A 26,500-nucleotide genomic window follows, 5' to 3' on the forward strand; every position below is an offset into this window, starting at 1 on the left:
CAAACACGTCAAATACAAAATCCGTATGGACATCGACGCAGTGGAGCGCACCAACAAAATCAAAGACAGGTCACTGACCCCACCTCTGCTTCACCTACCACCCTCTACACCACCACAGAAAACACCAGCACTCTATACCAAACACCATCACTCTATATACCAAACACCACTATTCTCCACCAAACTCCATCACTCAATACCAAACACCATCACTGTATATACCAAACACCACCACTCTATACCAAACACCACCACGCTATATACCAAACACCACTCTTCTATATACCAAACACCATCACTCTATATACCAAACACCACCACTCTATAACAAACACCACCACTCTATATACCAAACACCATCACTCTATATACCAAACACCACCACTCTATATACCAAACACCATTATTCTCCACCAAACTCCATCACTCTGTATACCAAACACCACTATTTTCTACCAAACACCATCACTCAATACCAAACACCATCACTGTATATACCAAACACCACCACTCTATACCAAACACCACCACGCTATATACCAAACACCACTATTCTATATACCAAACACCATCACTCTATATACCAAACACCACCACTCTATAACAAACACCACCACTCTATATACCAAACACCATCACTCTATATACCAAACACCACCACTCTGTATACCAAACACCACTATTTTCTACCAAACACCACTATTTTCTACCAAACACCATCACTCAATACCAAACACCATCACTGTATATACCAAACACCACCATTTTCCACCAAACACCATCACTCTATATACCAAACGCCACCATTCTCCACCAAACTCCATCACTCTGTATACCAAACACCACTATTCTCCACCAAACACCATCACTCAATACCAAACTCCATCACTCTGTATACCAAACACCACTATTCTCCACCAAACACCATCACTCAATACCAAACTCCATCACTCTGTATACCAAACACCACTATTCTCCACCAAACACCATCACTCAATACCAAACACCATCACTCTATATACCAAACGCCACCATTCTCCACCAAACACCATCACTCTGTATTTCAAACACCACCATTCTCCACCAAACACCATCACTCTGTATACCAAACACCACTATTCTCCACTAAACACCACCACTCTATACCAAACACCACCATTCTCCACCAAACACCATCACTCTATATACCAAACACCACTATTCTCCACTAAACACCACCACTCTATACCAAACATCACCATTCTCCATCTAACGCCATCACTCTATACCAAACACCATCATTCTCCACAACACCACCACCCTATATACCAAACACCGCCATTGCCCATCAGACACCATCATTCTATACCAAACACCACAATTTCAGTTGATTTGAAGGCGTGGACCCTGTGATGTAATGTAGAAACGGCTGTAGCTGATAGGGTGTAGAGTGATTAGAGGACAGGCAGGTGTTTGATCAGTGCTCTGTGTGAGACAGGTAAGATCAGGGCAGGTGTGATCAGGGCAGGTGTGATTAGGGCAAGTGTGATCAGGGCAGGTGTGATCAGGGCAGGTGTGATTAGGGCAAGTGTGATCAGGGCAGGTGTGATCAGGGCAGGTGTGATCAGGGCAGGTATGATCAGTGCTCTGTGTGAGACAGGTAAGATCAGGGCAGGTGTGATCAGGGCAGGTGTGATTAGGGCAAGTGTGATTAGGGCAAGTGTGATCAGGGCAGGTGTGATCAGGGCAGGTGTGATCAGGGCAGGTATGATCAGTGCTCTGTGTGAGACAGGTAAGATCAGGGCAGGTGTGATCAGGGCAGGTGTGATCAGGGCAGGTATGATCAGTGCTCTGTGTGAGACAGGTAAGATCAGGGCAGGTGTGATCAGGGCAGGTGTGATCAGGGCAGGTGTGATCAGGTGTGCTTTGGGTGTGAGTTGTCCTGTTGCTCCATGTGCTGACACTCGTTCTACAGCTTTTCCCAGGAACTTTAAAAACCATCAGGGTTAGACTGATGTAACAGTGACCCCTGCAGGACAGGTGACCCCTGCAGGACAGGTGACACCTGGAGGACATGCTCACACAGTGCTGACCGTATCAGCTGTGAAACCCAGACTCCCTTAAACTACACTCTATAAATGCTGGTCTCTCTAGAGGAAACCCCAGACCTCAGCTTGGTTCGCTAAAATGTGTGTGTGCTGCAGGTACTGGGACCCTGGCCCCAGGGCTGACCCGATGGAGGACCTGCGCTACATCTGGGGTGGATTTGCATACCTGCAGGACATGATTGAGCACGGCATCCTAAAGATACAGACGGGTCAGGACTGGCCTATGGGTGTTTATGTCCAGCAGATGCCCTACCCCTGCTATGTGGATGACATGTACGTGGACTTACACACCCTAATACCCTAGAACCTTTCAACGTCCCAATACCCTAGAACCTGTCAACACCCTAATACCCTCAAACCTGTCAACATCCTAATACCCTAGAACCTGTCAACACCCTAATACCCTAGAACCTGTCAACACCCTTATACCCTAGAACCTGTCAACACCCTTATACCCTCAAACCTGTCAACACCCTAATACCCTCAAACCTGTCAACACCCTAATACCCTAGAACCTGTCAACACCCTAATACCCTAGAACCTGTCAACACCCTAATACCCTAGAACCTGTCAACACCCTTATACCCTAGAACCTGTCAACACCCTTATACCCTCAAACCTGTCAACATCCTAATACCCTCAAACCTGTCAACATCCTAATACCCTAGAACCTTTCAACATCCTAATACCCTAGAACCTTTTATTCATCCTAATACCTAATAACCAGGTGAATACGCATTCAGGCAGTGACCCTTTCTTCTGTCCCTCCACCGCAGGTTCATGCTGACCCTGAACCGCTGCTTCCCCATCTTCATGGTGCTGGCCTGGATCTACTCCGTCTCCATGATGGTGAAGAGCATAGTGCTGGAGAAGGAGATGCGGCTGAAGGAGACGCTGAAGGCCATGGGGGTCTCTAATGGGGTAATCTGGTACACCTGGTTCATCGACAGCTTCATCATGATGTCCACCAGCACGGCTCTGCTGACGGTCATCGTCATGGTGAGAGCATTTCCTGTTCTTCGAAGTTCACCGCAGACACAAAAAACGATGAAGCATCGTCTCCAAGCAGCTCAGCTCCAGCTCCAGCTTTTGCTGGTGGAGTTATTGCGCCCTCTGGTGGATTTGTACAGTCAGTTCATTTTTTCCCCTTCTGCTTCCAGAATGCTAGAAGTAGTGGTACTGCTGGATGCTGAACATGGTTGCTAGGGGGTTGCTGTGGTTTCTGACTGGTAGGGTGTTTGCAATGTGCAGTCACTAATGGATCCATGGGTTTGTTGATATAGAAAAAGAATAGAACCCTGAGTCTGAGAACCTCCAGCGGTCCATGGTGTGTAGTTAGGGAGTTTTATTTCTGAGTCTATATGAATTCTGAACCAAAGGAAACAAGTAGAGGTTCCTATAGTATCACAGGTGGTTGCTATGGGGTTGCTAGGTGTTTGATTTAGAATCCCAGGTGGCAACTAGGGTTTGTGCAACATTCAATCACTAGTAGACCTGTGGAGGTCCTCTAAGGATCCATAGCTGCATTTAGAAACCCATCTGTCAGAGGTGTGGGTGATGTGGAGTAATGGAGGATCGGTAATGACCTGCTCTGATGGTTCTTCTCCTTCTTCTCTGTCCTCAGATTGGAAAGGTGCTGAACTACAGCAACCCCATCATCCTATTCCTCTTCCTGCTGACCTTCTCGACAGCCACTATCATGCAGTGCTTCCTGATGAGCGTCTTCTTCAACAAGGCCAACCTGGCAGCGTCTTGCAGCGGCATCATCTACTTCACTCTGTACCTCCCTCACATCCTCTGCTTCGCCTGGCAGGACCGCATCACCAGAGACATGAAGCTCGCCGTGGTGAGATCATTAGCAGAGACACTGGGACGTGAACCTCGATTTGGCCTCGTCTGTTGTGGCAAAACCCTTCAGCAACTCAGCCTACAGCAGTCTAGCCCCACCCATTCAGCCTACAGCAGTCTAGCCCCACCCATTCAGCCTACAGCAGTCTAGCCCCACCCATTCAGCCTACAGCAGTTTAGCTCCACCCATCCAGCCTACAGCAGTTTAGCTCCACCCATTCAGCCTACAGCAGTTTAGCCCCACCCATCCAGCCTACAGCAGTTTAGCTCCACCCATTCAGCCTACAGCAGTTTAGCCCCACCCATCCAGCCTACAGCAGTTTAGCTCCACCCATTCAGCCTACAGCAGTTTAGCCCCACCCATTCAGCCTACAGCAGTTTAGCCCCACCCATTCAGCCTACAGCAGTTTAGCCCCACCCATCCAGCCTATAGCAGTTTAGCCCCACCCAGAAGTTTAGCCCCACCCATCCAGCCTACAACAGTTTAGCCCCACCAATATTAATGAGGTCTGGTATTCTGGATGTCTTTCAGAGTTTGCTGTCACCGGTGGCGTTTGGCTTTGGGACAGAGTACCTGTCCCGCTATGAGGAGCAGGGCCTGGGGCTGCAGTGGGACAATATCAGCACCAGCCCACTAGAGGGCGACGGGTTCTCCTTCCTCAACTCCATCCACATGATGCTCTTCGACTCGTTCCTGTATGCCGTTCTGGCCTGGTATCTCGACAATGTCTTCCCAGGTCAGTGAAAGTCCCTCCTGAAGGGAGAGGGGATCTTCTCAGCTGCAGCTGTGATGATGTTCACCATGATGCTCCGCCCACATGGATCAGAACCAGCATTTAAACATGAGGTCAATCGGCTGAGTGTGTGACCACCATCTACACTCAACTGGGAGACCCAGCATGTTTGAGAACGTTCTAGAAACTGGGTTTTTATGTAGAACCACTCTGCCCCTTTTTTCACAGGCCAGTACGGGATTGGTCGCCCCTTCTACTTCCCTCTCCAGCCGTCCTACTGGCAGAGACCAGAGCACCCCTCCACAGACGTGGCTGATCCAGGTACGACATCACTGTACACACCTCATGATCAGGTATCAGCAGCAGCAGTGTGGATCATGAATGCCCCTCTGTTAGGGAGACGGGGAGCCCTCTTTCTTTGGCCTGAAAATGTTGGATTTTAAAAAGCTGGAATCTCTAAATGGATTTAGTTTGTATATCATGTTAAAATTCTCTGTTCTGTATCTCTGGTTCCCCCTACAGCTCCAAAGGAGCCTCCAGCGGAGAACATTGAGAATGTGGAGAACGTGGAGAAAGCAGAGCAGAAGGAGGACAGGGAAAGCCCTGCGGCGGAGCCCGACTGCAACGGCTCCCGGAAGCAGTGCAAACACCAGGACAGACGGGAGAAACTGGAGAGAGAGAAAGAGGAGCAGCTGAAGAGAGAGGGAGATCCTCCTCCTCCAGAAGAGAACTGGGCAGAGCTGACCGGTGAGGGAACACTACAGCAAACCAGCACTGACCCAATTCATAAGAACAACATATTATCATGGTCATAATGTTTTGGCTCACTGGTGTATCATAGCAGTATGGGGTCCTTTAAGGGTCTCCCTCAGTAGCTCCTCTCGTAGTAGGTCTGAGTTCTGATTCTATATAGCACCTCAAAGGTTCTGCCACTGGTCTGAGAGGGTCACAGAACCCCTTTTCTGTGCTATTCACAGTAGTACTGTTTTTGCCTGCACTCTTAATAAAGGGTTCTCTAAGGCTTTAAAGGAGATGGTTTCATTTAGAACCACCTCACACTGCTGAAAACTCTTTGAAAACCTTTGATACCTTCTAGAACCCTTTTTAGCACTATAAAGAACCCCTTTTTGCTGAGTGCGTGTACGGGACAGCAGTGTTATGGTTGACGTCGCTGTTTCCACAGGGAATCTGTTCTTTGAGCCGGAGCCGGAGGGGCTGCTGGTGGGCGTGTCTGTGAAGGACCTGGTGAAGGTTTACTCTGGAAGCTCAAGGCCGGCCGTGAACTGCCTCAGCATCACCTTCTATGAAGGCCAAATCACGTCCTTCTTGGGTCACAACGGCGCCGGAAAGACCACTACACTGTATGCACTTTATGCACTATATGGACAAAAGTATTGGGACACCTGCTTATTTACTGTTTCTTCTGAAATCAAGGGTATTAAAAGAGTTGATCCTGCTTCTGTTGGAGTAACTGTCTCTACTGTCCAGAAGACCTTCTGCTAGATTTAGGAGGAGCATTGCTGTGAGGATTTGATTGCATTTAGTAACAAGAGTAACAAGAGCCCCAAGTAACAATTCCCCACCTCATCCCAAAAGTAGTGGATGGAGCTCCTCCACCATCATTCCAGAGAACACAGTTCCTCCACTGCTCCACAGCTCAATGCTGGGGGGCTTTATACCCCTCTAGCCCATGCCTGGCATTAAGCAGGGACTACTGTGTCAGCAATGGGTGCAACTTAAATTAGCTAAATGCATTAGAAGGGGTGTCCACAAACATTTGGACATATTGAGCATTTATATCTATGTTGTTTCACGGCTGTTTCAGTGAGTTCACAATACTACTCTCTCTCTCTCTCTCTCTCTCTCTCTCTCTCTCTGTATCTCTCTCTCTCTCTCTCTCTGTCTCACTCTCTCCCTCTCTCTCCCTCTCTCTCTCTCTCCCTCTCTCTGTCTCTCTCTCTCTCTCTCTCTCTCTCTCTCTCTCTCTCTCACTCTCTCTCTCTCACTCTCTCTCTCTCTCTCTCTCTGTCTCTGTCTCTGTCTCTGTGTCTATCTCTCTGTCTCTCTCTGTTAGGTCCATCCTCACTGGCTTGTTTCCACCAACCTCTGGAACGGCTTACGTCAATGGGAAGGACATTCGGACAGATATGGACGCCATACGGCAGTCTCTGGGCATGTGCCCCCAGTATAACATCCTGTTTAACCAGTGAGTCGTCCTTTAGTGGCTTAGTTTCCACATCTTAAATGAAATGTGTATTACCTTAGCCCTCATGGTAACTGTTAAGATAAGGTGGAGGGAAAGGTGGAGGTAAAGACATGGGAGATCTGTTTTGGGTACTTGTTGTGTCTCTTGATCAGATTGATCAGACTATTGATTGGAATTTTGCTTGTTTGTGTCCCGTTCTGCTTGTCGCTCCGGACACACACACACAGCCTGACCGTGGAGGAGCACATCCTCTTCTACTCGCTGCTGAAGGGTCGAGAGCAGAAGGAGGCTGAGCAGGAGGTGGAGGACATGCTGGAGGACCTGGGCTTACCAAACAAAAGAGACGACGAGGCACAGAACCTGTCCGGTGGGTGGGAACACAGACACGAGATAATCTGTCTGGGTTCTAATAAAGTGGCCAGTGAGTGGAAGCACAAGGTAGGGGTTTATTAGACTCCTTGTCTCTCTCTGTGTTTAGGTGGCATGCAAAGGAAGTTATCGGTTGCCATGGCGTTTGTTGGGGGATCTAAGGTGGTAATTTTGGACGAGCCAACCTCAGGAGTCGACCCTTACTCCAGACGCTCCATCTGGGACTTGCTCCTCAAATACCGCACAGGTAAAACACTGCCACCTACTGGCCAAGACCAGCAGAGGCCATTTCAGATATCAGATGTTTTCCTAACAAACAGAGAACAGTTCAGAGGGTAGGAGTTCAGAGGGATGGAGTTCAGAGGGTTGGAGTTCAGAGGGATGGAGTTCAGAGGGTTGGAGTTCAGAGGGTTGGAGTTCAGAGGGTAGGAGTTCAGAGGGTAGGAGTTGAGAGGGATGGAGTTCAGAGGGTAGGAGTTTAGAGGGTGGAGTTCAGAGGGTTGGAGTTCAGAGGGTTGGAGTTCAGAGGGTGGAACTGTTCCTGTACCTCTGTTGGATCTCCTCCTCTTAGGGCGTACCGTGATCCTCTCCACCCACCACATGGATGAAGCCGACCTGCTGAGTGACCGAGTGGCCATCATTTCTAAAGGTCAGCTCCACTGCTGCGGTTCTCCTCTGTTCCTGAAGAACTGCTTCGGCGTGGGCTTCTACCTCACTCTGGTGCGCCGCATCAAGGATCTCCGTAAGAAAGAGGTCAGTGAGGAGCTCTGAGCCCCGAGCCCTGAATCTCCTCTTACAGGAACCTTACGTCCAGCAGTACTCCTTCCAGACCTGCTGTGGAATATGGCCGGTTATGTGTCCAGCTGTTTTACACAGTGCACCTGATTTGAGCCCTGATTCTCCATCAGTTATGTACTAATTCATAAGAATATCCACACTGAAGTTAGCATGAAACTCATAGAAGAACTCAAAGAGCTGAAAAGGTTCTTCTCCTGGTTAAAGGTTCTTCACACTGGTGGGAGACCTTTTGTGGATGGTTCTATACAGCCACAGAAAACTGTTCCACTGTTTTATGAGTCAGAGACCGCTTTGGACCTTCTGAGGAGGACCTGCGGAGGGCAGCACCCTTGTGATATTGGCTGGTCAGCTGTAAACAAACCCTTCCACTCTGATTGGTCATAGCCTGCAGTGCAAAAAAGTTCCTGCTGTCAAGACCTAATCATAGGAGTCCTGACCAAAAGCTGCAATAGGGGGCGCTCATGAGCCGAAGAGCAATGGCACGTCCTACAGCCTTGCTGTCCTTACAGGTGTCCTCAAACGAGAACCTGGAGTGCAGCAGCTGGGACAGAGTTTAGTACAGTGGTGAGAGTGCCCTCTGGAGGCGAACTGCAGGATGCTGACCTCCTGTCTTTGGCTTTGCAGAACGAGTGTGACTGTGCTTCAGAGTGTTCCTGCACGTGCTCCACCTGCACCAAGTACAAGGAGGAGAGTCAGGGGCTGTACGTTGAGAGAGCGCTGGATGGTGAGCGGAATCGGAACCACTGTGATCTCTAATAATCCAACCTGACAGTTTATAAGTGTTAATGCTCCTCTCGCTCCTCCCCAGGTGACGTGGAGAGCATCACCAGTCTGATCCATCACCACGTCCCAGAGGCCAAGCTGATCGAGATGATTGGTCAGGAGATGACCTACCTGCTGCCCAACAAGGGCTTCAAGCACCGTTCGTATGCCAGTCTGTTCAGAGAGCTGGAGGAAACGCTGGGGGACATGGGGCTCAGCAGCTTCGGCATTTCAGACACCTCACTGGAGGAGGTGTGTGTGTGTGTGTGGGTTTGTGTGTGGTATCTGCTTTAGTTCTGCTTGGGGTATTAATTGTAGTTACAGTAATGTTCTGTCGTCGTGCCCACTCTCGGACCTCAGCACCTCAGCACTGCTGGAGAGCTATAACCCGGCTGTGCAGAAGCTGATTCTGCATCATACATAGAGAGTATCTTCAGCTCTGATCCTGGAAGGCCAGTGTTCTAAACACTGCACACAGGGACCTCCTGGCGAGTGAAAGTTTCTTATGTGAAGATGTTTAGAACGTATCATGTTGTTTAATTAGATTATATACTTATATACTCACACCCACATCTCTTTTAAAAGACGGGTCTTCTGTGACATCACTCAAAGAACCCTTTGTGTTTTTAAGACTGTATCGTTAAACATCATTTCTTTAAATAACGAAAATAATCCACTAATGTAATAAACCAGTGTGTAAAATGTCTAGATAACAATGAGAGTCAATGAGAGTCTCACAGTGAGAAATATTAGATATTTACAGCAGATGAAATGTTGTCTTCATTTGCAGTGTAATTCTGTGATGTCAGTAAAATATGTTCTAATTAAACTAATTAAACATTTCTTTAGTTAAAAGTCTATATTTTAGGGTTAAAATGGGTTAAAACGGGTTAAAAACCATCACTACACAAACACATATGACACATATGACACATATGAGTTCCTGGTTCTGGCTGGTGAGCAGGGGCAGTGGTGGCTCAGCGGTTAGAGCGCCGGGATATCGATAACAGGGTTGTGGGTTTGATTCCCGGGCTCGGCAAGCTGCCACTGTTGGGCCCTTGAGCAAGGCCCTTTACCCTCTCTGCTCCCCGGGCGCTGGAGTTGGCTGCCCACCGCTCTGGGTGTGTGTGTGTACTCACTGCCCCTAACACATGTGTGTGTGTGAGTGTGTGTTCACTACCAGATGGGTTAAATGCGGAGGACACATTTCGCTGTACAGTGTACAGTGACAAATACGTGCACCTTTACCTTTAAAGGGCAGCTCAGCTGGAGAACCGGCTTTTCCACCACATGGCTTTACAGAACAGGAGAGAACCACAGAGATGCGCTGCTGATCACGCCAAACCCTGGCTCACAGATCAGCTGAACAACACACAGGTGGTGATGATAAAGCTAGGGCGGTGCCAGGGTGGAGTTAGGGCGGAGCCAGTTTCTGATCATCCGGTCATTAGTATGTTGATGAGTCTGTCATTGTACTTGTGCTCTACTCTATGCTGCTTATGATGAAACCAGCCCCTCAGTATTAACCAAGCCTGCTCCACTGTCCTTCCCAGATCTTCCTGAAGGTCACTGCAGATGGAGAAGCAGCCAACGGTGCCGTCAACCCAGGTAAACACTCCTGTCCTAACCATACAGAGTTGGGATTCACACAGTCCAGTCTATTAGAGATTACTGAACACCTCCACACGTGTGTGATCCTTTACACAGTTAGCTCCTTGCTAATCGGTGTACATAAACTTCCATTACTTGTTAGCTGCATTAGCATTGTAGCTCCAGTGTTAAACCCCAGATGTCTTGACTGACTGACTGCATTTGAGGTGATGAAGTGTCCAAGTCTGTTCTTCCTGTTCCTAATATAGATTAGATAGATTAACCTGCCCTGCCAAAGACTAGTTTATATATATATATGAAGTTTATATTATATATATAAAATTAAACATTGTTTCTGTTATAAATAAATGTGCACCACTTTTAAAACCAGCTATAACAAACATACTTGTTTATAATATATAAACAAACAATATTTGTATACTGTATATTAACACATATCAGTATAATTGCACTTATAATTGGTAATTGGTAATAATGTTTTAACAAATTTTGGTCATATTTAATATTAAGTGTCTCTTATGAAGCATTTTAGTAATACATGTAATAACAGTGTACCTCTGGTGTACTCACCGGTGGAGTAATAACGTGTGTATTAGCTCCAGCTGGTTGAATAGATGTAACAGGAACTGCAGCAGCAGTTAAAAAAAATGACCCTCGCCTTATTACACATTTATAACCACTGTACATTAGAGAGAAAGTAGACGTGTAATAAGCTGTATTACTGTACTGTGCTGAACACACCCCTATTGTTTACTTTAATTGGTAATTGGTGTGTAATTACACAGTTATTACTGTCAAATGTAAAATAGGAATTTTTGGACACTAAACCCCCTGGTCCTCAGTCTAGTCTAGTGTAGTTCCCCCGGTGTTTGACTGTGTGTGTCGCCCCTCAGAGCAGTGGATGCTGCAGCAGAGGAGGAACGGCCGGGAGTCTGATGCTAACGCTCCGGCCCCTGAAGGTGAACGCAGGGCTCTGCTTTGCTTTAGCGCTCGGAGTCAGAGGCGCTGCGCTTCAGCTTAGTGTTCTGAGGCTAGTCCGGGCCGTGCTGAAGAGCTCATAGAGAAGCTAGAACTGCTAGAACTCCTCTGGTTTGTTGTGGGGGAGGTTCCTGAGGTTCTCCTGTTCTCACTGCAGAGGCTAATGGCGTGCAGGGGAACGGTGAGGAGAAGCACGAGGAGTCGGACAGCAACGCAGGAAAGGCCTCCAGACAGGTGAAGGGCTTCAGCCTGGTCCTAAAGCAGTTCCACGCTCTGCTGGTGAAGAGGTTCCACCACGCCACGCGCAGCCACAAGGACTTCCTCGCACAGGTACACAAGGTTTCTGCATCTGACCGTATATATATATATATAGACCCCTAATTCCTTTTTATCACATTTTAGCCGAAAGTATGTGGACACAGTTCTGTTAGTTATCTAGTTCATCACTCATGTCTCAGGGTTTGAAGACACACTGTCTCTGAAGACATGTGATTCATGTCTCTGGTGTTAGACTCTGAGTACCATCCTCATCTTCGTCATCTTCATCATGTGTCGTATGTCTGTAGATTGTCTTGCCGGCCAGTTTTGTGCTGATCGCTCTGATCTTCACCATGATCGTCCCTCCGTTTGGAGAGTACCCAAGTCTGACCCTGAGCCCGTGGATGTACGGGCAGCAGTTCACTTTCTTCAGGTAAGCAGTGCTTTGATCTCACCTCCTCGCTCTCCTGATCTGCACTCCTGCAGCGGGACTAATAAACTGCGCTTATGCTTTACAGCAACGAGCAGCCGAACCACCCCACCATGAACCACTTCACTCACATGATGCTCAGAGAACCGGGCATGGGCACCCACTGCATGATGGACCCGCTGGCAGAGTGAGTACCTCCTACACCAAACACACACCACACACACTTACTGTAAACCGACGTAGAAATAAAACCCAGCATCTCCAGAACAGCAGCTTTACAGGAGAGGAAACCTTCTGAACGTTCAGTGGAATCAGATTCACTGTACTGCTTTTACTGTTTTAACTATCAGAAACCTCTGTGTGTGTGTGTGTGTGTGTATGTGCAGGACTCAGCCATGTAGCAATGTCACATCAGACTGGATGGATCCTCCGGTCTCTCCTGTGGTCAGCAACATCTTACTGAGCCCGGAGTGGACTGAGAGAAACCCCTCCCCTTCCTGCCAGTGCAGCTCCGAGAAGAAGCTGATCATGCTGCCGGTGTGTCCCATAGGAGCAGGAGGACTGCCCCCCCGCCAGGTCAGAACACACCCAGCGAGCCTCAGCTCTTCCAAAGAGAGCTGTGTAAATGTGTGTGTGTGTGTGTGTGTGTGTGTGTGTGTGTGTTGAGCTAGTCAGCTGGATAAGGTCTGTTGTGTGTGTTTTCAGAGAAAAGAAGCCAGTGGACACGTTCTGCTCGACCTGACGGGCAGAAACATCTCAGACTACCTGGTGAAGACGTACCCCAGTCTCATCCGGACCAGGTGAGCGTTTACTGACCGTCCAGCTCCTCTATTTCAGCTTCAGTGTCACACTGCAGTTCCTACAGATAACGACCTGTGTTCACCTCCACAGTCTGAAGAGCAAGTACTGGGTGAATGAGCAAAGGTACTGGCTCCCTCTGTCCCTCTGCTTATAATGGTATATTTGAGTCACCTGTGCACTTCTGCTGACCTCTAATCCTGTTCTCCTCAGGTATGGTGGGCTCTCGGTGGGGGGAAAGCTTCCTATACTGGACATAAACCCTACAGACATCCAGAACGTTCTGTCTCAGGTTGGGCAGATGATGAACATCACCGGGGTAGGCCAAGATCTGTACTTGACCCAAACCTCACCTTCACTCTATACTCTTATAGAGCAGGGTGGGCAAAATGGCTACAGAATATTGTTCCATCATAAACACAACACAATTAGTCCTGTTTCTGCATTTAAGATCACACAATGAACTGTTAAAGAAGAGCTCGGTCAGAGTCGGGGGTCCGGTGTGAATCTGAGCTTCACTGTAGAGAAACTGACCCACTCTGATCTCTGTACAGTGGAGGTGAATGGAAGCAGGCGTCGGTCGCCATGACTACAACACAGATACAGCCCATAATTTATCTCCTATCCAAACCCACCAGTGCAGCTACACGAGTCTTCTGAGTTTTATATGGGATGATGATGATGATGAAGATGAAGGTAAAATCTGGTAGAATCTGAACTAATGAAGTTTTCTTTAGGGACTACTTTCTGTAGCTGCACTACACCCTGCAGCATGTATCCCTCCACCATTTTAATGATCTGATTTTAAAAGCAGGTTCTAGAGCCGAGCTCTTCTCAGAACTCTGGTAGAACAGTGTCTCAGGCATCAGGCAGCGTCTTCATCACCATTAGGTGAAGAACTTTCTGTGAGGAGCTTTTAGTAGAGCTTCAGACGTCTGCTTCCCTTCACCTCTATCCCCACACTGCCCATCTCTACTCTCAACTCAACATTTGTTACTTTTGTTACATTTCAATAGATTTTTAGTTTGTTATTATTATTATTATTATTATTATTGTTAATAACTATAATAAATTCTGAACTCTACAGGGCCCCCGTTCTAAGCAGGCTGTGAAAGAAATAGGGTCTTTTCTTCGCTACATGGAGAGTGAATATAACGTTAAGGTATTCACCGCTTTTCTAACATTAGTCGGATGTCCTGATTAGGTGTGAAATCACAGGTGATCTGGGTTTCTCCTCCATCTGGTTCTGCAGGTGTGGTACAACAATAAAGGCTGGCATGCCATGGTGTCCTTCATGAACGTGGCGAACAACGCCATCCTCCGAGCCAACCTTCCACATTTCACCAATCCAGCAGAATACGGCATCACCGCCATCAATCACCCACTCAACCTCACCAAGGAGCAGCTCTCTGAAGTCACTGTGTGAGTGTGTGTGTGTGTGTATGTGTGTGTGTATGTGTGTGTGTATGTATGTGTGTGTATGTGAGTGTGTATGTGAGTGTGTATGTGAGTGTGTGTGAGTGTGATGTAATCCAGATAATCCAGAACTGAATCCATGTCTGCTGGGTTTCTCTGGTCAGTAGGTGATCAGTGCTTATCAGTAACTAAATGACCGTGTTCAACATCAGAGACGTTCCAATAGGACTGAGAGGCCAGTTTCCCAACTGTGTCCTACACACTATTACTATAATCAAGTTTCTCCACCATCATTCCAGAGAACACAGTTCTTCCACTGCTCCACAGCTCCTCAATGCTGGGGGGCTTTATACCCCTCTAGCCCACACCTGGCATTAGGCAGCATGGAGCCAATAGGGTCATGATGCTGATCTGCTCCAGAGAGTCCTATTCTATTGGCAGTACTTCTTCTCTACAGGGACTAAACAAGCTGTGTGTGCATTTGCACATCTGTGTCAGCAATGGGTGCAGCTTAAAATAGCTGAATGCATTCATTTGAAGGGGTGTCCACAAACTTTTGGACATATAGTGTACTTCATACTCAAAAACTAGTTACAATTACTAATTAGTACTCAATTGGGATGCACCCAGTGTGTGTTGTTTAGACTCTGGACACACTGAGACCCGGTTTGGAGATGTTCTGACCCAGCCTTTACAGTCCAGCCCTTATCAGAGAGTCTCAGTGATTAAATTCCAGAATTAGGACGGCTGGTTGATTGGGATTGAGTTTATAGAGAAGTGTAATCTCCCCTGAACCCTGATCTCCACTCACACTGTCCACAGGTTGACCACGTCTGTGGACGCAGTGGTGGCCATCTGTGTAATCTTCGCCATGTCCTTCATTCCGGCCAGCTTTGTCCTCTACCTCATCCAGGAGCGTGTCACCAAGGCCAAACACCTGCAGTTCGTCAGTGGGGTCAGTCCGCTGGTCTACTGGGTGGCCAACTTCTTCTGGGACATGGTGAGCAGCCTACTGATTAGCTCAGTGTGTCACAGAGGGTCAGTCAGTTATGTACCATTGTCCCACTCCTTTGGGGGTCTTAGTCACAGTAGCAGTGTGTAAAACTACCTCCACCATGTTTGGAAGCTGTAATTCAGCCTGGTAGCTCTCACTGTGAGCTGAAGCTGATCTGCTTCTAAACGGTGCTCTATTACGCCACCAAGAGGAGATTCACATAAACAGGAGTGAATTCTGGGAGTTCCACACACACCTCAGCCATCACACACACTCCAACCATGAACACACACACTGTTATGGTACAGAAACAGAGGAACTGTCTGGAGGGGGGGTCTGGGGTTATTACTGTCTGATTGGTGGGAAAATTGGTGGACCGTAATGCTATGGGAACAGGAGAAGATGACCAAAAGCACCTTCTACTGGAACCAGTTTACCTCCCGAAAATATCCCTGTTGTCCCTGTTATTGGAGTTTAACCTGGAAACCATTGACACGCAGTTGCCGTGTATCAGTAGCATCGCTGTTGTGATTAATCACTGTATTATAAATAATAACCGCTGTATTAATGTAATCATCTCCTTCCAGTTATTGCTAGTTTTTAATGTTTTATTCCTCCACCCTCACTTTCCAGTTAAATTACTCCATCAGCACAGCCATGGTCGTGGGCATCTTTGTAGGCTTTGACAAAAAGTGCTACACATCCGCCACTAACCTGCCAGCTCTCGTGGCTCTGCTGTCATTATACGGGTGAGTCAGTGATGAGTAATGTTTAGACACGTTTGTAAGCAGACCAGAAACCTGGCGGTGACGTTTCTGCTGATTTGTGTGTGTTGGTGTGTTTTGTAGGTGGTCTGTCACTCCTTTGATGTACCCCATGTCCTACATCTTCAGCATCCCCAGCACTGCGTATGTTTCTCTGTCCTGCGTCAACCTGTTCATCGGCATCAACAGCAGTGCCATCACGTTCATCCTGGAGCTCTTTGAGAACAACAGAGTGAGTCAGTTCTGCTGGTTAGGTGTCCTGTGTGGTTGCCTCGCATAGCAAACTCCTACCAGCATCCTAGCAACCACCTGAATCACCATAGTAACTCCTTAGCAACCCCCTAGCAATGCCATAACATCACACTAGTAGCCATTTTTGAACAGCATAACAGCATGGCCCCTAGTAACCGCTTAGAAACAACTAGGAGCAGCATAGCAACTGTCTTGCAATCCCATAGCAATGCAACCAACTATGCTCCCCCCCATAACCTCACACACCTGAGTAACCTCATACACCTGAGTAACCTTACACACCTGAGTAACCTCACACACCTGAGTAACCTCATACACCTGAGTAACCTCACACACCTGAGTAACCTTACACACCTGAGTAACCTCACACACCTGAGTAATCTCACACACCTGAGTAATCTCACACACCTAATAATCTCACACACCTGAGTAACCTCACACACACCTGAGTAATCTTACACACCTAATAATCTCACACACCTGAGTAACCTCACACACCTGAGTAACCTCACACACACCTGAGTAATCTTACACATCTGAGTAACCTCACAGACACCTGAGTAATCTTACACACCTGAGTAACCTCACACACCTAATAATCTCACGCACCTGAGTAACCTCACACACCTGAGTAACCTTACACACCTGAGTAATCTCACACACCTGAGTAACCTCACACACACCTGAGTAATCTTACACACCTAATAATCTCACACACCTGAGTAACCTCACACACCTGAGTAACCTCACACACACCTGAGTAATCTTACACATCTGAGTAACCTCACAGACACCTGAGTAATCTTACACACCTGAGTAACCTCACACACCTGGGTAACCTCATACACCTAATAATCTCACGCACCTGAGTAACCTCACACACCTGAGTAACCTTACACACCTGGGTAATCTTACACACCTGAGTAATCTCACGCACCTGAGTAACCTCACACACCTGAGTAACCTCACACACCTGAGTAACCTTACACACCTGAGTAACCTCACACACACCTAATAATCTCACACACCTGAGTAACCTCACACACCTGGGTAATCTTACAGACCTGAGTAACCTTACACACACCTGAGTAACCTCACACACCTGGGTAATCTTACACACCTGAGTAACCTTACACACCTGAGTAATCTCACACACCTGGGTAATCTTACACACCTGAGTAACCTCACACACCTGAGTAACCTCACACACCTGGGTAATCTTACACACCTGAGTAACCTTACACACCTGAGTAACCTCACACACACCTAATAATCTCACACACCTGAGTAACCTCACACACCTGGGTAATCTTACAGACCTGAGTAACCTTACACACACCTGAGTAACCTCACACACCTGGGTAATCTTACACACCTGAGTAACCTTACACACCTGAGTAACCTCACACACCTGGGTAATCTTACACACCTGAGTAACCTTACACACCTGAGTAACCTCACACACACCTGAGTAATCTTACACACCTAATAATCTCACACACCTAATAATCTCACACACCTGGGTAACCTCATACACCTAATAATCTCACGCACCTGGGTAATATTACACACCTGAGTAATCTCACACACCTGGGTAATCTTACACACCTGAGTAACCTCACACACACCTGAGTAATCTCACACACCTGGGTAATCTTACACACCTGAGTAACCTCACATACCTGGGTAACCTCACACACCTGAGTAACCTCACACACCTGAGTAATCTCACACACCTGGGTAATCTTACACACCTGAGTAATCTCACACACCTGAGTAACCTCACACACCTGTGAAGAGCTGTGTCTCAAAAATTCTGGAGTCTAGACATGGAGCTGTAATTTCTACATGCTTAAAGTAAAATAGCCTTTATATTATATAGTTTTGTAAACTCTTGTTTGTTTGTTTGTTTGTTTTTTTCATCGTTAGTCTCTACTGATGTTTAACGAGGGCCTGAAGAAAGTGCTGCTGATTTTTCCTCACTTCTGTTTGGGCCGAGGCCTCATTGACCTGGCCATGAACCAGGCAGTGACTGACGTCTACGCCCGATTCGGTGAGTGACCGTTGGACTTTCGTTTAAAACCAGTTCCAGTCCAGAAACTGGACTGATGATTCAGAGTCTTATGGATGTTGGAGTGCAGATTCAGATGAGATGGGAGCTGCTAATGCTTTTTTATTTACTGTGTGACCATCAAAATCAAATCTTACCAGTGTAACAGGGCTGATCTGTACAGCTTCTAATAAATGACAGCACTGACACTGTCTCTCCTCTCGCTGTGAAGGGGAGGAACACACTGTGGACCCGTTCAGGTGGGACTTTGTGGGGAAATACCTGGTCTGTATGGCAGTGGAGGGTCCGATCTACTTCATCCTAAATCTCCTGATCCAGTACAGGTTCTTCCTCGATCACTGGTAAAGACCACAAAATACAGTCCTTTACATTACACCCCAAATACACGATATGGACAAAAGTATTGGGACACCTCCACTCCACACTATTCCACCTACAGGAGCTTTTGTGCCATCCCATTCTAAACCACAGTCATTAATATGGACCCGGTCCCCCTTTGCTCTAAGCTCTACCAGCAGCAGCAGGTCTGGAGCTCTGCTGCAGTTACTGAGTCAGTTGGAGGCTTTTCTGCACTCTGCTCTGAGCTCAGCACTCGGCCCTGACCCCGCTCTGTAACTTTACGTGGTCTGACAGACACTCGGTGGCTGAGCTGCTCTCTGTGAGCTGTTCCTCCTAAACTCTTCCACTGTTCAATAATAACATCACTCACAGCTGATGGAGGAAGATCTAGGAGGGAGGAGATTTCACCAGCTGACTTGTTGTTGTTGGTGCAGCGGTGTCTCCTATTACATACAGAACCACGCTGGAGTTCAGTGAGCTCTTCAGAACCTCCTGTTCTTTCACTGATGTGTGGAAGAAAGGCAGACCGCAGGACTAGAGGCTGAGTTTATACACCTGTGGCTGAATGGGACTGAATCAAACACCTGAATTTTGTCCGTATGAGTATCTCCATCCTCACATTAACTGCCCATCCACCCACGCCGTCACACTGACTGTTGTAATGACTTCAGCTTGATTCTGCACAGGCTGTCTGACTACAGCAGAGTCCCTGTCAGTGATAAAGATGATGATGTGGCTCAGGAGAGGCAGAGGATCTACAGCGGGGGAAGCAAAAACGACATCCTGTACATACGAGACCTGTCCAAGGTGTTTTGTCTTCTACAAGCTTTTCTTCCCCTGTTTAACCTCAGAAACACCCACTGCTACCTGACATTCCACCTCACCTGTCCTCCTGAAGACCTCTCTCTCTCTCTCTCTCTCTCTGTGTTCATAGACGTACGTGGGCAGGAAGAGGCCAGCAGTGGACAGAATCTGTGTGGGGGTTCCAGCTGGGGAGGTATCTGAACAAATCTTACTTGTTTCTTTAATGGAGAACATCTGGAGCATCTGGAGCCTCTCCAGAATGATGAAGTTCAAATGATGGAATTTACTGAAAGTGAACTTTGATCTAAAGTGTTCAAACAGTCGACTCCCTAAAAACATCCAGCCTCTCCATTAATTCACATTTTAATTTACTTTCAAAACAATAGATATATTTAAAATATGCTGAAATAACAACATAAATAAATCCAGATTTAAAGAAAAGAAATCATTCACAGGAACACGTGTGTGGCTGTTCGGGCCGTCCATTGATTTGTCCTGCATATTAGTTGGTGAACTGAGAAACTGAACACACTTCTTGGAACTGAAACAGTCAGCTGTACGTCCTGAAGAACAGAATTCAGTTTCTTTTTGACAAACCAGAGAATTCAATTTCAGACACAAATTTAGAATAATAACGTTCAGATTTCTAATGGCACGATTCCAGCGCCGTTAACCGTTCCAGCTTTGCTGCTTTTATCCACCTTTGTCACTAAAGCTGGGGTGATGAGCTCAGAGTTAAAGGTACGATCAGTGATTACTGAATAGTGATTACTGAATGGAATAGTTCGTTTGATCCAAAATGTAAACTATCACATTAAAAAGTGTGATGTGCTTCTGCTCTTCATAAACAAGCTGAGGAACAGGTCATTGGTATTGGATGAGGCCGTATAAGAACAACAGGGTGTTTAAATGTGGATCTGTTAGGAATCAGTATCAGTGCTGGGGCTCGGTATTAGGTCCAGTCTTAGTGGCTTTATACATGTTATGGCTGGGACACGTTATTAAAGAGCATGGAGTCAGTTTTCATAGTTATGCAGATGATACACAATTTTATTCATCAATAGAGCCAAATCAACCTGTCAATCAGGCATCATCACCTGATCAATGGAAGTTTTCTGAAACTAAGTGAAGAGTCTGAAATCCTCATCGCTGGAACTGAATTAGAGAGAGAAAGTTGGCTCTACAGACTAAAGATAATGTTAATGTTAATGACCCGCACCAGACAGAGACCAGACAGAGGGAGCGTATTACACCTGCTCCAGCATCGCCACACCGCCGATTCACAGCGATTCACGATTCACTCCTAATCACGCTCAAGTCCATCAAATACGGGCTTCCTAATGTTCCAAAAACTACATATAGATCACACCTATATCATATCTTATTTGTTCAGTTGTACTACTATTATCTATTATTATTATTATTATTATTATTACTATTATTATTATTACTACTATTAATATTGTATTATTGTTATTGTTTTTTATTATTTTGCATTACTTTGTGTTGTGAAGCACTTTGAGCTGCATTCTGTTTCTAGAGTGCTGTATAAAATAGGTTATTAATATTGATATTTATGGTAGATTTAAAGGATCTTTAAGAATGGACAGTTTGTTTCTGTGTCTGAATGGACAGATGAATGTTAACACCAGCCTGCTTGGTTTGCAGTGTTTTGGGCTCCTTGGTGTGAATGGAGCTGGAAAAACAACTACTTTTAAAATGCTGACTGGAGACACAGACGTGACCTCCGGAGAAGCTTCAGTAGCTGGATACAGGTGCTCCACCAGCCTCCACACGGATCAGTGTGTTTTCCTGACTGCTGACTCTCTTTCCTGGTCCTGGTTCTGAAACTCAGTCCAGTATTTCTGATTCTACCCTGTTAGCATTCTTACCAACATCCTGGACGTGCATCAGAACATGGGCTACTGTCCCCAGTTTGACGCTATCGATGAGCTGCTGACAGGCCGAGAGCATCTCTACCTCTATGCTCGCCTCCGCGGCGTCCCAGAGAGAGAGATCAGCCGAGTAAGTGAACACAAGACCACACACTCACGTGACCACACACTCACAAGACCACACACTCACGTGACCACACACTCACAAGACCACACACTCACATGACCACACACTTGCACTGACAGTTCTCAAGGTACAAAATTTAGAAAAGATCTTAGTCGGAGAGTCACAAATGTCCCACCAACACTACATGTCCAAATGTTTGTGGACACCCCTTCTAATAAGTGCACTCAGCTACTTTAAGCTACACCCATGCAAATGCGCACACACACAGCTTGTTCATCATGAACCTTTTGGCACCATTCTGCCTAATACCAGGCGTGGGCTAGAGGGGTATAAAGCCCCCTAGCATTGAGCTGTGGAGCAGTGGAAGAGCTGTGTTCTCTGGAATGATCCTGACCTCACTAACGCTCTTGTTGCTGAATCATCAAATCAAACCTCACAGCAATGCTCCTCCAGAATCTAGTAGAAAGTCTTCTTCTCTGGACAGTAGAGACAGTTACTCCAACACAAGCAGGAAAAACTCTTTTAATACCCTTGATTTCAGAAGAAGCAATAAATGAGCAGGTGTCCCAATACTTTTGTCCATATATAGTATATATCAATGTCATGTCAGCTGAAACTTTCTGGGGTTCTCCCAGAGGGGAAATGTTTATACTAGTTCTAAAACAGTCTCTCATTTATGTGAAAAGTGCACCTCCTCCCCTGTCCTGCAGGTGGCAGAGTGGGGCATTCAGAAGCTGGGCCTGTCGGAGTACGCAGACAGGTGTGCCGGTACCTACAGCGGGGGCAACAAGAGGAAACTCTCCACAGCCATCGCCATGATCGGCTGCCCACCTCTGGTCCTGCTGGTAAGGGTCTCGACCTCGGCTAACTCTCCAGTGTAGGCCAGCATTGCTAACCATTAGCATTCCTCTGATCTCTCAGCTCTGTGTTACAGGACGAACCCACCACCGGCATGGACCCCCACTCTCGCCGCTTCCTGTGGAACGCTATTATGAGCATCATCCGGGATGGGAGGGCAGTGGTCCTGACCTCTCACAGGTAGGTCCAGTGTCGACCACATGGCCACACTTCAGTAAAAGCCCTACTGATTGAACTCCTCGCTGGGGAGCCTGTTCCTGATCTTCTAACACCATGGTCTTCTACAGCATGGAGGAGTGCGAGGCTTTATGCACCCGTTTGGCCATCATGGTGAACGGGACTTTCAAGTGTCTTGGCACCATTCAGCACCTCAAATACAAGTAAGTGCCTTCTCTGAAGGTAAGCGTGTACTCCTCTGGGCTTCTCTGATGAGGTTTATTTTATGTTCTGAGCTCTTTTAGAACCAAAGCATCTTCATTCAGCCGTGGGAGAGCATTTCCACACAGAAAACAGACAAACGTCTGAAGGACAATCAGCTGAACCGCAGTTAAAGCTCTAGACAAGCTCTAAAGCTCTAGAACCACAGATATTGCATTAGGTTCTGATGTTCCACTGTAAATCAAATGGATGAAAAGTTGCAGGTTGGACAGAGTGCAGCCGGAGGTCCACCAGGGGCTCTCAGGGGTCTCGTTGGATGGTTGGGTCCACACTATAATTTGTGTTCTTGCCTGTTCTAAGGAACCCGAACAATCACAGCCGAGTTTGTTCAACAGAACAAAGTTTAAACTCAAGTCAAGTCAGATTTATTTGTAGAGCTTTTTACAACTGTTGTCGTCACAAAGCAGCTTTACATAAATAGTAATTAATAAAAAACAGAGACAAAGAAGAAAATAACGTAAGACATGAAGGATCAAAGACCCCCAGTGAGCAGCCAACGGAGACAGTGGCAAGAAAAAACTCCCTCAGAGCTGGAGGAAGAAACCTTGGGAGGAACCAAGACTCACCAGGGGGACCCGACTCGTCCTCCTCTGATCAGAACTATTTAAACATTGATGATAAAAATCACCAAACCAGATACAACAGATAGTTAATAATGGTTTTAACATGGTCACTAAACAGGTAGCAATGGTAGGCGGGTGAGCCGCTGGTCTGCTATGGGTGGTGGTGGGTGGGGGGCCTGCTGGTTGGACCGGTAGGTGGCAGCTGGTCTGACGCAGGTAGAGGGGACCTCAGCGGTCAGTCTTCCAGCAGGTCAGGCTGGGTGGTCATTTACTGGGAGAGGGTAAAGAGACAGAGTTAGTTCTGAGAGGATTTTATAGAGATCAGAGAATGTTGATCAGGATCAGAGTGTGTCTGACGACTCCGGCAGGTCTGACTATAACAGCCTAATTAAAAGGAGAGAGCCAGAAGGTAACACAGACACGGGAGCTCCCTGAAACACTAGCGTCCATCTGCTCCACCGTCAACAAACCTGAGTGATCGCGTGTAAGCAGAGAGACGACAGCTCCAGCATCTCAGTGTACTACAATTCCCTGTGTCCTCGAACCCCTGGACCTACAGCCCTTATCTAAGGAACATTAATTACCAAAAGCTAAACTAAACAGATGAGTTTCAGCTTAGATTTAAAGACTGAGACTGAGTCTGAGTCCCGAACATTATCTGGAAGGTTATTCCAGAGCTGGGGGGCTTTATAAGAAAAGGCTCGTCCCCCTGCTGAGGGTTTCTGAATTTTGGGAACGAGTAAGAGTCCAGCACCCTGAGATCTAAGTAGTCTTAAACTCCCCTTTAGAAGCTGATATTTGATATTTCCCAAATGGGGTTTTTGTTTATGTTGTTTCTTTCTCCCTGTGTGTGTGTGTGTGTGTGTATGTGTGTGTGTGTGTGTGTGCAGATTTGGTGATGGTTATGTAGTGACGATGAAGATCCGAGCGCCTAAACCTGGTCTATCTCCTGATCTGGGTCCAGCGGAGGCGTTTATGGACAGCAGTTTTCCGGGTTGTGTCCAGCGGGAGAAACACTACAACACCCTGCAGTACGAGATCGCCGCCGCGTCCCTCGCTCGCGTCTTCCAGCTGGTGGCGGCCAACAAGGAGAAGCTGAGCATTGAGGACTACTCTGTGTCTCAGACGACTCTGGACCAGGTGACTGTCCACAGGCAGAGAGATAGTGTACACAGAATGCTCACTGCCAGTCAGACATAAGGAACATGGTGTGCAACACCTCAATGTCCAGAACTGGAAAAACGTCTGGAGGATAAAAGCTTTAGAACCACAGATATGGAGTTCTCATTTAATGTATTTTTTACCCCCCGTCTCTCAGCAGTGAGAGGGTTCTACTGCAGAAGCTTCAGATCTCATCAGAACAGATAAAGCAGCTGAACATAAATCCAGTAAAAAGGAGAAACAAGAGCTTCTCATTCGGTTCGGTTCCTCCAGGGTTCTCCTGGACGCCCCCCAGTCCAGCCAGCACAGCGTGGAGGATGTGTTCACCTCCATCAGCAGCAGCAGCAGCAGCAGCAGCAGCTCACCTGATTTACCATCATTAAGCCCTGATTTACCACCAAACCAGGTGTTGATCTGAGGAGAACTCTAAATAACACTAGACTCCATGAGGAGAACTCTGGAGATGTTCTAATGATGAACACAGTGATGGAGAACCTCCACCACTTTCTGTAGGAGTGTTATTATTAGTGATTATTCTGATATCAGTGATTTACTGAGCAGATCAGCAGCTCTTCTGACTTTCACTGGCAGTTAAAACATGTGCGCTCTCTTTCTCTCTTTCTCTCTCTCTCTGTATATATATATATGTGTGTGTGTGTGTGTGTGTGTGTGTATGTGTGTGTGTATAACTATATTTCTTGTGTGTGAATATAAAGCTAGTCCAGCAGCTGCTGTGTGATGGCGCTGCAGGTCTGTGGGTTTACGCTACAGCCTCATTTGCATGCTGACAGTCTTCCTCTGTCTCCTCTATCAGGTGTTCGTGAACTTTGCCAAGCAGCAGTCAGGTGAGGATGATGATGTAATCCTTCATCCCAGAGCGGCAGGAGCACGGCGAGAGATGAAGATATCCCCCCTCACGACAACCTCGAAAAACGCCCGATAACAGGGTGGTGAGAGTAAACCCACACTGAGAGCATCCGAGTGTGCTGAACGCTCCGCCAGTGGACCACCTGTCCCACCTGTCCCACCTGTCCCACCTGCGCGTATCAATCACCTTCACTGATTTCCTGTCTGATTTTGATTTGAATGTAAAGACTTTTGACTCGGAGGCATCTTCTTATTTTTGATGACCTCACTATGCACCAGTGGGCAGGGTAAAAAAACTGATATGCATAATATATAACAATAACCGATTTTTATAGCAAAGCTGTTCTTATTAACTAAGTTCTGCTGTGAGAGTCTGAGTTTCAGACAGTAAACGAGCTGTCCAATCACAGTCACATTTTTACTTTCTAGCCTGAATTCTGCTGTTTCTGATCTAAATCACTCTTTCTGATCTAAATCACTCCCCAAATCTTAATTTTCTAGCCCTGAACTTTTACTTTCTGCTTGGAGCTGCTTAGAAGCTGCAGGTGTTAGAGCGCAGTGGTCAGCTTCTCCTGGCTCTGAGGTGAAACAACGGAGAGGAATGTTGACCACGCTTGTTCAGGACGCTGGGAGGTTTTGGGGTGTGTGGGAGGAGCTCTCTGTAATTGAACCTAATAATCCCGTACTGAGGGACTGAATCAAAAGCGGCGTTTGGGTGCGGTGAGGAACCTCTGTAGGACTCCCTGTACTTTCACATGGTTTACATGTTTGCACATTTATGTAAATACACTTTTCTGCTTTTCCACAGTTTGAAGCATCTTTGATAAAGAGTGTAGCTGTAGACCTGAGCTCCGCTGAAGCCGTGCCTGTTGCTGTTCTTTTGGTTGCCACTGCATGCACACTCTCTCTCCAGATTCTCTGTGTGTATTCTCTGCAGCTCTAGATCATTTCTCTTCACAGCCTAACCTTTACTCCTAACATCCATATTAAAATCATCAAAACCTGAGCACTGCTTCTTGGTCTGTTGTTTGGGAGCTGGGAGGAGCAGCTCGGTACTGATCACTGACCGCAG

At 46.9% G+C, this 26,500-nt stretch overlaps 2 protein-coding genes across 3 annotated transcripts in view; both read left to right on the forward strand.

The window, feature by feature from the left end:
- The window catches only part of abca4b (ATP-binding cassette, sub-family A (ABC1), member 4b), a 43,471-nt gene extending 17,042 nt beyond the window's left edge, over positions 1–26,429 (forward strand). The window contains exons 12-51 of one of the 2 annotated variants that reach the window (XM_072668311.1): positions 1–69; positions 2,184–2,360; positions 2,864–3,086; positions 3,712–3,933; positions 4,468–4,672; positions 4,898–4,990; positions 5,210–5,416; positions 5,853–6,030; positions 6,744–6,875; positions 7,103–7,242; positions 7,354–7,491; positions 7,816–7,997; positions 8,667–8,766; positions 8,851–9,056; positions 10,358–10,412; positions 11,309–11,374; positions 11,551–11,723; positions 11,960–12,084; positions 12,170–12,268; positions 12,432–12,449; positions 12,483–12,657; positions 12,787–12,881; positions 12,973–13,005; positions 13,093–13,198; positions 13,967–14,041; positions 14,132–14,301; positions 15,118–15,295; positions 15,923–16,038; positions 16,138–16,285; positions 18,235–18,358; positions 18,588–18,717; positions 19,402–19,522; positions 19,650–19,712; positions 21,188–21,294; positions 21,403–21,544; positions 22,252–22,386; positions 22,476–22,579; positions 22,687–22,779; positions 24,291–24,540; positions 25,376–26,429. The exon at positions 1–69 is cut by the window's left edge and continues 137 nt beyond it. In XM_072668311.1, coding sequence (XP_072524412.1) covers positions 1–69; positions 2,184–2,360; positions 2,864–3,086; positions 3,712–3,933; positions 4,468–4,672; positions 4,898–4,990; positions 5,210–5,416; positions 5,853–6,030; positions 6,744–6,875; positions 7,103–7,242; positions 7,354–7,491; positions 7,816–7,997; positions 8,667–8,766; positions 8,851–9,056; positions 10,358–10,412; positions 11,309–11,374; positions 11,551–11,723; positions 11,960–12,084; positions 12,170–12,268; positions 12,432–12,449; positions 12,483–12,657; positions 12,787–12,881; positions 12,973–13,005; positions 13,093–13,198; positions 13,967–14,041; positions 14,132–14,301; positions 15,118–15,295; positions 15,923–16,038; positions 16,138–16,285; positions 18,235–18,358; positions 18,588–18,717; positions 19,402–19,522; positions 19,650–19,712; positions 21,188–21,294; positions 21,403–21,544; positions 22,252–22,386; positions 22,476–22,579; positions 22,687–22,779; positions 24,291–24,540; positions 25,376–25,504 — 5,302 coding nt within the window. In that variant the 3' untranslated portion in view covers positions 25,505–26,429. The other variant, XM_072668310.1, reaches the window with a different exon arrangement.
- arhgap29b (Rho GTPase activating protein 29b) overlaps positions 1–26,500 on the forward strand; it is a 93,839-nt gene that overhangs the window by 56,530 nt on the left and 10,809 nt on the right. The gene's annotated exons all lie outside the window — the stretch shown is intronic.

The sequence above is a fragment of the Salminus brasiliensis genome, chromosome 23 (genome assembly GCF_030463535.1).
Source record: "Salminus brasiliensis chromosome 23, fSalBra1.hap2, whole genome shotgun sequence".
NCBI classification, from domain to species: Eukaryota; Metazoa; Chordata; class Actinopteri; order Characiformes; family Bryconidae; genus Salminus; species Salminus brasiliensis.